This window comes from Globicephala melas, chromosome 11, assembly GCF_963455315.2.
Source record: "Globicephala melas chromosome 11, mGloMel1.2, whole genome shotgun sequence".
Classification (NCBI taxonomy): domain Eukaryota; kingdom Metazoa; phylum Chordata; class Mammalia; order Artiodactyla; family Delphinidae; genus Globicephala; species Globicephala melas.
The window spans coordinates 69,690,078-69,704,384 of record NC_083324.2 but is presented as its reverse complement, the minus strand read 5'-3'; the positions used below and the strand labels follow the sequence as shown (position 1 = coordinate 69,704,384).

General features: G+C 47.6%; 1 protein-coding gene across 1 annotated transcript; it reads right to left on the bottom strand.

Moving 5' to 3' along the window:
* Nucleotides 1–712: 712 nt before the first annotated feature.
* On the bottom strand, nucleotides 713–12,580 carry APOBEC2 (apolipoprotein B mRNA editing enzyme catalytic subunit 2). The gene is made up of 3 exons (XM_030870812.3): nucleotides 12,328–12,580; nucleotides 3,739–4,302; nucleotides 713–1,122 (listed from the first exon to the last, which is right to left on the bottom strand). The coding sequence occupies exons 1-2, from the start codon at nucleotides 12,456–12,458 to the stop codon at nucleotides 3,759–3,761; spliced, it is 675 nt and encodes a 224-aa protein (XP_030726672.1). The 5' UTR covers nucleotides 12,459–12,580; the 3' UTR covers nucleotides 713–1,122; nucleotides 3,739–3,758.
* Nucleotides 12,581–14,307: the final 1,727 nt, after the last annotated feature.

The window sequence follows — 14,307 nt, the reverse complement described above, 5'->3', positions numbered from 1 at the left end:
GTCTGGCTGTGAGTGGAATTCAGCAGGGATGTGATAAAGTGCTTTGTCATTTGCAGATAGTCTTGGGGTCAAATTCCAATGACTTACCACACTTGAAGCCTGGGGAAGAGGCATGGCCTGATACTCAGAATGGACACATTATTCCTGGAACCTAGTTAGAGTTTGGGAAACACCCAGAAATTCACATGTGAAATTTTGCTTCTACATAGGACTCAAACAAGCCTTTTAAGAAATGAGACTTTTGACACCATCCTGCCGTTGCCATCAAGTACCACATACTGACTATTCTTACATTATGTGTATCTGAACATTGAAATCCTACTTCTTGTCCTTTCCTCTTTAATCAAGGTGCTAATTGCCTATGAGTTGGCACTTGGGATGTGTATATACCTTAGAAACAGATTTCTTGTGCCTTTTGTTTCATCCTCTGCCATACTCCTTGTCTTCAGAGGAGGGAAAAGGTACTCATTTACAGCTAATCTCAGAAGAAAATATTTCATGAAGGTCAAGACCGAGGTGTGAAGTCTGCATGGGAGAGTTAGTACATCCCGTGTTGCCTAGGCAAGTTCTGGTTTAAGCCTTCCTCCCACTTTATATATTGTCATGGCTTGGTTCATAGCCTGGGACATCCCTATTCCTGGGACTTGCTTACTGTCCATAATAACTTCTAAATGTCCAAGTTCCTTAAAAAACTTGGTCACAGAAAGACCACACCACCTCTTTTATTAATGTTGCTGTTTTTCTTAAAAAAAAGAACCCAACTTAAGATGCATTTCTGGACATATTTCAAAGATCTGTGCAGACTTTGGGTCTGAGGCTCTTCGACCTAAGCAGCCCAGTTGAGGGAAATGCGGACCTGCAGCCCCGTGGATGCCTGGTGCCCGTATATGGTTGCCGTTTCTCTCTTCGCAGCTCATTTTCCTCTTTCCCAAGAGCAGCCTTAGAGAGAGAGGCACAGCTTAAATGATTTACAGCATAAGTGTATTTTGAGTCCTCGGAGGGCGTTGTGCAGTAGGATTGGTTCGTGTCAAATGTTGTCCAGCTCCAAGTGGCATTGGGAAGTCAGGCATGTCCCAGATGGCCACATGTGTCATTGCTGTCTCTTGGTGGCAGCAGACAGACCTTAGTGAGAAAACAGAAAGCATGTTACTGAGAGCCTTGCTGGCCCTAAGCAGTGAAGGGTTTTCTTTTTGAGTTAGGGATTCTTTGTGCCCTCGCCAGCAAGTGCCTGAATTTCTCCATAGTCTCCTGTGATTTCCGGTTTACTCAGGACTGGATTTGTTTCATTCATGTTTTGGTGTGGTTCGCACAGAGAAAGCCCCAGAAGAGATCTGCTTTAAATATGTTATCTTGAGTTAAATATATGGTTAAATCCTATTCTGTCATTTTTCAAAAAGACGGAATAAGAAATATGAGACAAATTTTCTTTAACAAGTGCTCATTTCTTGAGAGTATTTTAATTAAGCAGAGTTCTTTGCTTTTAGATGACAACTTGATTTCATGCCAATTTTTTTTTTTAACTTGGTACATTTTAACCTTTCCCTTCAGGAATATGAGCAACTAAAATAGAGTACAGGGAAGCATGTTAATGGGTCCAATAATACGGTTATGTACACTAATGGAAGGAGGCTTATAATGTGGAACATGTCCAATAATATTTTATTTAAAAATAATTTGACTTAGAAATGGACTTTTCCCTCAAACTGATTTATCTATTTTACTTGTTTATTTAGATTAGCAAAAGATATAACTCTCAGTTATCCAAAATTAAAGGCTCTTTTTAATCCTCCTTGAAATGCTTAATTTTTATAGCAGGTTTAGCTATTTAATTATTATTATTATTTTTTGCAGCACACGGGCCTCTCACTGTTGTGGCCTCTCCTGTCGCGGAGCACAGGCTCCGGACGCGCAGGCTCAGTGGCCGTGGCTCATGGGCCCAGCTGCTCTACGGCATGTGGGATCCTCCCGGACCGGGGCACGAACCCGTGTCCCCTGCATCGGCAGGCGGGCTCTCAACCACTGCGCCACCAGGAAAGCCCTAGCTATTTAATTATTTGACTTAATGGACAACACACACACACACACACACACACATCCATCTCTGACGTCTGGTTAGTTGGGCAGCTGGAAGAAGTGGCCTGTGACTCTGAAAGATGGGTAAGAAGAAAGTACACGAGTTAAAATTAGGCTACCAGTCATCATTCTACATAATCTATGTAGGGTTTATAATTACGAGTGACAGTCCCTATACTAATAAAATCTTCGAGGAATTTAAGTTAATTTTGTATTTTCAGAGGCCATCCTTAGAAATCTGTTTGTATTACTACTCACCACCACTCAGAGGGGTCTTATTTTGTGTGAGCAAAGTACCATGTGGCATTACCTGACCATAGTCTCACTGAATTCAGTGAATGGGTCCTGCTTTTTGTAAGAAATGGCCAAAAACTGTGTCTTCATGGATTGGGGAACGCTCAGCTGGAGAATGATCAGGCACCCTGTGTGCATGTCTAATAGCAAAAACCTGCCAACATCAAGCCCTGAACACTTACGTTTCCAAAACGTGTCCATGAAGCAACATCTCTTTAGACTATTACGAGTGTGAGACACCAAAAATAAGTTTAATATCTTCATGGAAGCATGCCGCTTTCATGTTTTATTAATAAGTGAGGTGTTCCAGAATTAAAGTTGGATAAGAGGGTGGTGAAGACCCTTTCTCTGTTACGGGAAAATTTTGATCGGTAACTCAGGTCTTGTAAAGAGACTTAGTCATTGCACTTCTATGGGAGCAAACTAGATCAGATGAAATTCAAAAGGAGGTAGTAAAGGATCCTTTACCCTCTTTCCTGAGGGCAATCGGCCTGTTTCTCTAAGAGTCTAATTTACCCTCAGCAAGAGGCCAAATTTGCCTTAATCGTGTCCTAATTATTTGCTTAAATAGCTAATCTTTACTTCCAGTTCTCCTATCACATCTTGATATCTGTAGGAGGCTACTTCTGAGCTGCTGCCTAATTTACAAACATCTTTTAAACCTTTAAACATTGCTGTATAGCAGAACTTGTTGCTATATTATCCTCATTCCCCGCATTCATTTTTCTGCGAGTTCTGATGAGGTCTTCTCAACATTAGGGAAATGTTCTTGCATTGTACATTCAAACAGCAATTATTGGTCTCCCTCAAAGCAGAACCATTCGTCTGAAAACATGAAAGCTTCTCTGGCCCCCAAAAAGTTGAATACAGATCCATTCGGGGACTTTCAAAAGTACCAAAAATGAAAAAAAAAATGCCCCTGTAGGAATGCAGAACCTACATTAGAGAAAAATGGAATGGTAAGATTGCAAATGGGGTGGCGGCAGGGCGTCTAGAAGGTGTCCAGAGTTAGTAAGTCTGAACAGGTGGACATGGGGACATGCTTAGGGGGCTGAAATATCTTTGCTGTTCAGTAACAGGTCCTTGCACCGTCTAAATCTTACTATGAAAGTCATTCTGTCTCATCAAAGCTTCTGGATTCCTGTCACCCTTGAGCACTCCAAGTTATGGGGAAAATCAGTTTGATATAAAAGAGTAGGAGAGAAAAGGATTTAGGGAGAGGAATTGAGAAGAAAGAGAAAAGAAGGAGGGATCTTCTAAGAATGTTTTTACAACCAACCAAAAACAGAGATGAAATCCTATCAAAGGAAAATCAAAGAGACCACTCGTTCCGCCTGACCTTCTACCCAAGTTAACATTGAAAAGACTCACGTGAGGCTGAGCCCACTCGCCTACTTCAGGATGTCGGCCAACTTCTCGTCATAGTACAGGAAGTTCTCCTGAATGTCCTCCCAGGGCTCAAAGGCCTTGGATTCACCCTCTTCTTGCTCCACGAAATTCTGCCAGACGTACTCGAAGTCTTGGGGCTTCATGATGCGCAGTTTGCAGCCAGCCTCCTTCAGCTTCCTGAGGGCCGCCTGGATCTCAGGCTCCTCCCACATGAAGAGCCGCCCCACCAGGAGGAGCAGACGCAGGTTCTTGGTCTTGTTGAGGGTCCTGACGATGCGGTCAGCGCAAGCCGCGCAGGGGCTGGAGGACACGTACCAGGTGACCAGGTAGCGCAGGGCCGGGTCGAAGGCTGGCATGATGGTGTTGAAGAAGGCTTCCTCCGCGTGGGCGGCGACATGCTCGTCCTCTAGGTATCCCTTCGAGGCCTGCACTTGGCCTCCCTTGCTCTGCGCTTCAACCACATAGCAGAGGAAGGTCTTGTTCCGCCCGGAGCTGTACTCCACATTCCGGAACTGAAACTTAAAGAAGTTGGCAGGCAGCCGCTCCCTGTGGGTCAAGGAGGCAAAGGCACAGGGAAGGAGAGAGAATGATGAGTTCTTGTTCTAGGACTAGCATGGAGTGGATGGCTCTCCAAGATAAGTACCTCTGAGACGCATTCACTCTCAATACCGAAACAGGACTTGCCTACGCTGACAGCAGTGACAAAAAGACACGAAGGAATTCAAATGTTTATCTAAAGGAGAGGAGAGAATTTGGAGTGAGGTGTGCATCGTGGACACCTCATTAGCACAGGTCTCCAAACACTCCACCTTCACTCCCAGCACACAGCACACGCTCACATTTCTAAATCAGTGACTCTTTAACCTGGCTGTACGTTAGAATCCGCTTGAGGAGCTACAAATGTCCATGCCCAGGCCCCACGCCAAGCCAATTAAATGAGAACATTTGGAGGAGGCCCAGGCATCAGCATTTTTTAAGTGCTCCAGGGCTTCCCTGGTGGCGCAGTGGTTGGGAGCCCGCCTGCCGATGCAGGGGACACGGGTTCGTGCCCCGGTTCGGGAAGATCCCACATGCTGTGGAGTGGCCTGGCCCGTGAGCCATGGCCGCTGAGCCTGCGTGTCTGGAGCCTGTGCTCCGCAATGGGAGAGGCCACAGCAGTGAGAGGCCCGCATACCGCCAAAAAAAAAAAAAAAAAAAAGTGCTCCAGATGATTCTATGTGGCCAGGTTTGAAAAGCAGTGTTCAAATAGTAATTTTACAAAGTAGCAAGCCTGTAAAATATCTCATGACAGAGCAAGAACATTTCATGCTTTCATATCTCTCCTTGTCAGTCACGGATATTGCATCTTAGGTACAGGATGGCCTAAAACTTGCAGTCCCAGGCTCTCCCAAGGACCGTTTTTCTCAAGTCTGTCTTTTCCCTCAGGTGAAAGAAGGGTTGTCATGTAAGTGTCCAAGAATGTTTATCTTTGAGGCCAGACTACCTAAGGATACCTTGATATGAATTAACTTGTATAAAAGTTAAAAGACTTGGCCTCTGCCTTCCAGATGCTTGTAATCTAGCAGCTAGATTATAGCTGGAAAGAAAAGATGTAAAGAAGACAGCTGAGAACAGTCGAGGACTACTAAAAATGAAGAGGTAGAGCGGAGGACATGTGATGAAGGTTCTTGAGAGTTTAGCCTTGACTCAGTAGCCAATAGAGAAGTGTTACAGGTTCCTGAGGAAAGAAAGGTATCATGAAAGTGAGGTCCATGGAGGAGTACCGGGGTGGCATTAGGCAGAGAGAGGGAAGCTGGGGGAAAAGCCTGGAATTTAGAAAGCCCATTTGGTGTCTTAGAGCACCAGACTTGGTAATGAATATGTCCAAGGGGAGATGGATGATTAGGAAATGAAAGCAGCATAAAAAGCCCAGGTGTTTTGCAAAGTTTAGTAGTAATAAGGGGAGAAAAAAGGAGAGGGCCTAAAGAAAGCATCAGAGGTGAAGATTGTTTTCATCTTTACGTGTATGTGCATGTTTTTCTAAAATAGGGAAGATTTGTGCAGGTTCGAAGTCCAAGGAGAATGAAGAGGCTGCAACAGGAGAGATTGAAAAGGTCAGAAGGAGAGGAGTGGATGAGGACCAGCTGGAGAGGCTGAATGTTTTCTTTTAAAAAATGTAATCTCTGTGGTTGCCTCAGAAGATACCCTATGGCAACCATTAACTCTGCTCTTGCTTCTCTACACCCCTTCCCTTCCCCCAGAGAGGTCACCCAACTCCCTGGGCTGCAGAGGGATCCCTGGTATCCCAGGGTCTTGGCTTCTTAGGGGTAAGTAGCAGGTGCCAAAGAGCTGAGGAAACTTGAGCCATTTTCCTGCAGTCCTTCCGTCCCCCATCACCACATTTTCTCCAGCCAGCTTTCCATGTCCCCTGCTGTCAGGTTAAGTTTCCATTGTGGAGATGGATGTGTTTGGGGACCCAGCCCTGGGATTCCTTCGGGTACTATCTTTAGCTCCCTAAGTCCCTCTGTCCCTGGTTGAATGTGTTTATATTTACTTAACATTTGGGGAGGATGGACGGCCAGATGATTCCCCTGTCCTCTTTCAATCCCTGCTGGGAATTCACTTACACTGGGCTTTCCCCCATTAAGCCCACCCCACCAGACCACTCCTGAACTCAGCCAGTTGCTAAATGATCCCTTCACTTCCTAGAGTGGCTTTTTTTTTCTCCCGAGAAGCACAGAGCTTACCTTCCTTGCTGAAACTGTTTTTGTTTGTTTATTTTTTAATTGGAGTATAGTTGCTTTACAATGTTGTGTTAGTTTCTGCTGTACAGCGAAGTGAATTAGCTATAGGTATACATATATCCCCTCTTTTTTGGATTTCCTTTCTTCAAGGCCTTTTGCCGGACCACTTCCCCAAGTCCAATCCAGAGCTACCTGTAGGATGGATTCTCAGGTAAAACTTTTGGAAGGATTCATGGCTGCTTGGTTGGCTTGGGGGCTTCCACAATAGCTGCCTGTTGGTCCCTCAGGTTTCCTTCTGGAAACCCCGAAGTATTGCTCCAACTCTGCCAAGTACAGCCCAGCCGAGAGGACATGTGTGGCCCAGTGTGCAGTTGCAGGTTGGCTGGATGGTCTACAACTGATGCTTCTCTCAGCCCATCCTCCTCTTCTTTAGGCAAGAGGAGAGGACCCAGAGAAACCGGAAACCCAAGGGAGAGGAAGAATTTTCACCTCTCTGTAAATATGTTTCCACCGCCGTGGGCCAACAGCCCCATGGTCTACCCTGTCCCTCAGCAGGGCCTTCTGGACTAGGGACCTCAGGAACGGAAGTGCATCCAAGGGGCAAAAGGGAAAGTCACGGAAGGTCCTGGCTCCCCAGAGATTAAGCGTGCTTGCCTTCCCCGTGGGATTCTTGGTCTTCTAGAATGAGCATAAAGGTTGAATGAGGTTCTTTGGGCTTCCCACAGACTGAAACAGCTCGGCCCTGGAGGGCTACCAGGAGAATAGAGGCAGCAGAGGTCTGAAATTTCTCCAGAGAGCTAGCCAACATGGCCATCTTGGGTTATATTATAGAATCACATAACACTATTATGCCCACTAGTGGAAGGAAGGAAATAGTGACAGTGATTTCGTAGATAATCACAAACATCTTTTATTTTCTAGTAGCATGATATGTCCAAGTACCACACTTATATTATAGCCCGTTGCTGTCAACCCCAGCAGATATTTTACTGCTAAAGTGTGTGTGTGTGTGTGTGTGTGTGTGTGTGTGTGTGTGTGTGTGTGTGTGTGTGTGTGTGTGTGTGTGTGTGTGTGTGTGTGTGTGTGTGTGTTGGAGTGGTGGTCAGGAGAGAGATGCTGATGGTAGATTCCTTCACCTGGACTCAGTCCCTTCTTTAAGCACAGAAACCAACAGCATGATTCCTACCCCCTCCTGCCAACTTCAGCACCTCTTTCGGCACCACTTCCTCATACTTTCTGCAGACAAGGCCATTCATACTTCATCTGCTTAGACCCCGGTTTCTGGGCAATTCTCTAGGCAGGACGTGGAGGATCCTTATATCTAGAAAAAAGTGGGACAAAGGTCTGCTTGATGGAGGGAGAAGAGATGTGAGTCAATACTATATATATATATATATATATATATATATATATATATATATATATATATATATATATATATATATTCTCACTTTCACATTAAAAAACATTTGCATTTCCTAAGCATAAATCTAGACAGTGAAAGGAAGCAACCTGAAGGACAGTGGAAGCTACTCCAAGTTTAAACATTTGCCCCCAAATAATCCATGGAGTAGAAAATCTACTCACAGGTAATTGAGTGTTGACTTGTTTCCGCTTTGCTCACGAGACCTTTCGTGACCTACTTGAAAGAGGCAGAATTGCCAGTTTCAGTTTCCTTTTCCCTTTTCCAGACCACTTTTCAAAGAAGATGCTAGGAGTGGGCATCGTCAGAGGAGGAGTGTAGGGAAGCAGAGAGTTCTAACAGCCCGACTTCCTAGAGCTAAGAAGGGGTTTGAGGAACTGCTGGCTCCTGACTGACAGTTCTGGATGGGATTCCCAAAGCCCTGGGCCCGCCCTGTTTCCCGGGGAAACACCATCTCTGCACATGAGCTTCCACCTTCCCCCAACCCTCAGTGGAGGCCAGGGTGGCCAGAGTCAGTGGCCGTCTTCTGTTCTTTATAGAACAAACTTTCCCAGCCTGCTCCAGACTCCAGGTGAGGGGTGAGGGGCCATGGCATCAACAGTGGTGTCGAAGGCCCCTCACTCTTTGCCTGGCCCTTCTCTGAACCCTGCTTCTCCTCTCCATTCCTCACATGGGTGGAGTAAACTCCTGGGGGCTAGAGAAGTGGTTGGAAGGAGACTCGTCGCCTGTGCCATTTATCTCCATTCTAGAATAATCCCTTTGATAGCAGGTTCAGCTTATGTAAAATCGTACATAACATAACTAGAGATAAAGACAAACACACAGCAAGGGGAGCTGCCAGGCAGGGCTGCAGCTGGGGTGGAGACATGGGGAGCCAACCCGTTCCGGCGCCCCAGAGCTTCCCTCAAGCATGCTGAGTTAAGAGGCAGGCATGATCCAGTGGAATTCTCTTGTGAGCCTAGCGCTGCTAGATCTTCGTATATATTTCCTGAACTTCTCTCCTCAAGAAGCCCTCCCCGCAATTAATTCCCTACCCGAATGTCTGGCAGAGAGCCTACCACACAATAGGTGCTCGATCATGAGTTCACTCACTTATTCAGCAAATGTTTATTGAGTACCAGTTAGGAGCTGGGTACCATTCTTGGTGCTAGGGAAAGCAGCTAAAAGGCAGAGTCCCCGTCCTCATGGAGGTTAAATATTTCTGGGGGAAACAGGCAGTAAACAAATGTCTCCTATTCAGAAAATATTTGTTGAATATAAAAGACTCTTCTTTATGGCCTTTTTAGATGCACTTGCATCACTGTCTGATGCAAATCAGAGAGTCTTGGGGTTCACACCCTACTCCATCCACTAGCTTTGGGCAAATTATTTCTCCCTCTGAGGATTGGTTTCCTCATCTGAAAGATAGGTTGAGTAATCCAACCTCTCAGATTTTGGACAGCAGTCGACACTCGAGAAATTAAACCTGGTACCGATGGATGGTACCTTCTCCGGGCCTCAGATCTTACCCCTTAGGCACATCCCTCCTCTGCTCTCCTCCTGTTCAGAGGGTTCTCTCTTTCAGTGCTGCGCTGGTTTAACAGCTCTCTGAAAGAAAATTTTTTTAAAAGCCCTGATTTCTAACATTTGCTGATTCCTGTAAACACACCCATTATGGAGATTTCAGGAAACCAACAGGATTTAGTGAACACAGACTTGGTAAGAGATGCACCCAATTGACTCTCAGCTGAGAGGCATGAGCGGGCCTGGGCACACTGCCACGGTTATAGACCTTTCTCTAGCACTTTCTACCACATTATTTTTGTGTGTGTGTGTTTTTTTTTTTTTTTTGCGGTATGCGGGCCTCTCACCGCTGTGCCCTCTCCCGTTGCGGAGCACAGGCCCTGGACGCACAGGCTCAGCGGCCATGGCTCACGGGCCCAGCCGCTCCGCGGCATGTGGGATCTTCCCGGACTGGGACACGAACCCGTGTCCCCCTGCATCGGCAGGCGGACTCTCAACCACTGCGCCACCAGGGAAGCCCTACCACCTTATTTTTAATGTTCTTAGGTCTGCTTTCTATTTTTTTTTTTTGGCCATGCCACGAGGCTTGTGGGATCTTAGTTCCCTGACTAGGGTTTGAACCTGGGCCCTCGGCAGTGAAAGCTCCAAGTCCTAACCACTAGACCACCAGGGAATTCCTTTAGATCTGCTTTCTTTCCCGAGTGCCCTATTCAAACAAGAATCACGATAAGTGGGCATGTCTCTCCTTATTCCTACCCAGTACCCCCTCCTCCCCTCAGACTGTTTCCTGAAAAGCCATCTGCGGTTCTAGTCTGGGGCCCTGTTCTAAGAGTCAGTGTGGCTAGACCTCTCCCCCGTGGAAGTCCAGGCTCTGCTGGTCCTTTGATGCCAGGGCGCCTGGAGAGCGAGAGAGGAGAGCTGTTCCCTCTTCCTGTCCCGGCACAGACACAGCCACATCTCTAGGCTATTTTAAGCTGTCTGTTTACTTGGAGGGGCCCAGGAGACAGATCTCCACAGCTGTTTCTTGTGGCTGGGAAACACGAAGGGCTCCACCTCCCTCCTGAACTGCTCTCAGAGCACCCAGAAAGCTGCCCTACTGTGCCTTTTTTTCTGAGCCTTGGGTCAGGGAAGCCTCTGAGCCTCACCATCTCGAGGATGGAGAGAGCTGGAGCTCTGTTTGGGAGATCAGTGGAAAGGATGCTAGGGTGGAGTCAGAAAACTTGCCACTTACTGTTTCTGTGGTCTTGGAGCCATGACTGGATCTCCCCTACTCTCAGCTTCTCCATCTGTAGAGCGGCAATGATATAGCTCCTCTCCTGGCCTTGTGCCGAGGCCTGAAGGCACTCAGGCCTGTGGAAGTGTGCTGAGATTATAAAGCCCCAGACACATGAAGTGACATCAGAGGATTGAACCTTTCAAAACCAACCACGCTGAGACCTCAAAGCACATTCAACTCAACAAACATACTCTAATTCTGTTCTGAAGCAACCCTGCCCCTGTGCCGGGGAGATCACAAGATCACGACACTGTGCAGAGTGGGTGTGCGTGTGCCTGTGTGTGTGTGTATGTGACCAAGGCCAGCATGGACCAGCATGTTTAGGTGTTAGAAGAAGGATCTCCTTCCACAGAGAGCCACCGGAATCAAGGATTCTCCTGTCCTGGTGGCCCTAGGCTCTCCCTGTGAATGTATTAATCTGTGCCCCATTGCTCCTTTAATCCTGGGTTGAAGGGGACATTACTTGGTTGGCCATGGGTGAGTGCAAGTTCCGGGGCTCTTTCCTTAAGCCTTGCCTCAGGAACTAGGATGCATTTCCCTCAGGTTCTGTTAGAAATCGGAGAATATCTGAGTTGGAAGGGACCTTGGGAATCAACTAGCATAACTTCCTCATGTTACGAATGAAAAAACTGCAGCCAGGACTGGAAAAGCACTTGCCCAGCTTCAAACAGCAAGTCCAAATTGCCTCCCAGGGCCCCTTCTGCCCCTTGAAGGCATCAGGCCTCGGTTCTTCCTGAAGTTTCTCTTCCTGTGGCCCTTCGTCTGCTGTGGGCATTGTTGGAGACTCCCGTGAAGGAATCCTAGTGGCCCCACGTACTTCCTTCTTATTCTTTGATTAGGAACTTAGCAGAATCTTCTTCCAAAGGGACAGAGAGGGAAGAGGAGGAAGACAGCTTGCTTTCTTTCCTGGAAGTGGCATAATCTGGAGAAGACAGGGGGACCCTGTGTGCAGCCCCCTCTTTGGAGCTCAACACTCTTTGCTCTAGATTCTGCTTCCTGCAGGCTGTGGCTGAGGGTGTTGGAACCCCTCCTCTGCCCAGAAGCTCTGGGCCTGGCCTGTTACTTCTCTGTTTCCCTGGGGGGCGATGTAGGCAGCCCCTGGGGAGACTCAGAAATGATTCAGCAAGCAAAAAAAAAAAACAAACAAAACGCTTCTCACTCTAGCTTGGGAAAGGATGGATCTGTCTTTCCTGTCTTAGGATCTTCTACTCCAGGGAGAAGCTCTAAAGAAAGAGTGAGAGACATACAGGTAGAGGAGAGGCCCACTCAGAAGCAGAGAGAGACGTTGAGGGAGGGGCTACTTTGGGACCATATTGAAATGTACCGGTGGCATCCCATGTTTTTACCAAATTCCCTGGGACTAAACAACCTCTACCCAGAGAGGCAAGTGATGCCTCCGGGGTAGTTTCCTCCTCTGGGCCCTGGCCTCCACGGAGTTTCCCCACCTCCCCTGACTGGAGGTGTCTGAGAAGCCAAGAGAGATTTGCTGCTGCGTCCCCTGCAGCCCCTGCTGTGCACACCTGTGCACTCTCATGGCTGCAGCATGGTGACCCCAATCCCTACTCTTACCATCCTAAGTCCCCCCAGCCTGTCCCCAGCTGGTGCTCTTCTAGGGAGGAGGAACCCAGTGCACACCCAGCTCTCACCCTGTGACGATCTCAAAGGGCGGCAGCTCCTCCAGTTCCTTCAGCTTCTTGGGGTCCTCCAGGTTCTCCAGATCCTCGCCATCCTGCGAGGTAGGCGCCGTGGCCGCGGCGGTCTCTTCTTTCTGGGCCATGGAGGGGCTGAGGCTTGGGAGTCTGAGAGAGAGGAGAGACGGTGGGTCTGGGCCAAGGCCTGGAGGCAGAGTCCCAAGCAGCTGTCAGCAGCTAAATCTGCCTGGGGGTGACAGGAAAAGGATCTGGCCGTCCGGGAGTGTGCTCACCCGCTGGCCCACAGGCTTTATAACCAGAGGCCCCTCCCCCAGGCTCTCTCGCTCTGTCTTTTTTTAATTGAGTGACGGCGGGTGCCGGGATGGGGGGAATGGAAAATCTGGCCATCGGTATCCCCTATTTATCAGCAGCAGACAGGAAGCTGGCAGGTGGGGATGGCTTGGCCTGCTCTCCCTCCCCGCACCAGGTCACACATGTATGCATATTCTCTTTGTTCTCACCCTCCCTCACCATGTATCCCTCACCTTTCTTTCCCACCCAGGTCGCCTGGGGAGATCGTGGAAGGGACCTAGGGTGGGTGAGTTTTCGGAGGGAAGCTCTCTCAGAGGTTTAAGCAGGACAAGGCTTGTGTTGAAAGGGGCATTTGCAAAGAGACCCAGGCCAGCTTGGTTGGGGAGACTTGGGTTCAGGGAAAAAGGGTCCTGAGACAGGGGGCGATGAGTAGTGCAAACTGGGAAAGAAACTGTGAGTTGTTACTCAAAGGGAGTGGTTGCTGATTTACCTGTTATGATGCATAAGCAACGTCACATCGACTGGGCGCCTCCAGAAGTAACACTATTGCCATTTACTAAGCTTAGTTTTGGAAAGAGGCCAGGCAGTGAGTTTAGTGTTTTATATGTGAAATTGGACTTAATGCTCTCAATAGTCCTGGGAGGCAATGTGGATTATCCCATGTTACACATGAGGAAACTAAGATGCACAGAAGGGTTAAGGGCCTTTTTACGGTCATAAGCCCCAAAATGGCAGGGCCAGGATTAAAACCAGGCCTTTTGACTCCTGAGGCCAAATGTCCAACTGCCATGTATGTCCCCTCTCAGTTGGTCCTTTATTCATTTAACAAATATTTATTGAGCATCTACTATATGCTAGGGGCTGTTTCAGGTACTGGGGTATGGCAAAGAACAAAACAAATGAAAATCCTTGCTCTCACAGAGCTTGAGGGGGTTGAATAATATACAGGATAAGTAATATATATGGTCTATTTGGTGGTGCTAAGGAGAAAAGGCAGGGAAGGGGGACAGAGTGACATGTTTTTATAGGGTGGCCAGAGAAGAACTTTGAAGAAGGAAATAATTGAGAAAAGATCTGAAGAAGGTGAAGGAAATAGTCATAAGCTTATCTAAGGGGAAAGTGTTCCAAGGGAGGGGCAAAGCAGGTGCAAAGGTCCTGAGGTGGAAGCTTTCCTGGTGTGTTTGAGGAACAAGTAAGGACATACACATGGCTGGAGAGTCCTAGGAGATGAGGTCAGAGAGATAAACAAAGGCTAAGTAGGCTGGGGCCTTAGGGACTGTTATAAGGACCTTGGCTTTTTCTCTGAGTGAGATAGGAAGCCATTATCTTTGAAAAGATGGGACACATGGTCTGACATATTTCTGTAGGATCACCCAGGCTGCTTTGTTGAGAACAGAGCAAAGGTGAGAAAGAGCAGAAGCAGAAGAACTGGTTTTAAGACTATTGAAACTAATGAGAGATGACTGTTGCCCCTGGAATAATCCCTGAGCTGGGACAGCATCGGGAGGGGCTGGATGATTTTTGCAGTTGACACGGTGGGTGCTTAGCCGGGGCCATGGGTTTTCGTGTCTGGGGCAGTGCAAACATTCTAGGACATTCTCAGGGCAGCAGAAGTGTGGGTCAGAGTCACCTAGATGCTGAAAATGAGGAACCTAAGAACGCTGGGGACCTGATCTGAACACA

Coding starts and splice junctions, on each gene's coding strand:
- APOBEC2 (XM_030870812.3), bottom strand. CDS start 12,458: ATGGCCCAGAAAGAAGAGACCGCCGCGGCCACGGCGCCTACCTCGCAG. Junction 4,303..12,327: donor CCCTTTGAGATCGTCACAGG/GTGAGAGCTGGG, acceptor CTTGACCCACAG/GGAGCGGCTGCCTGCCAACT.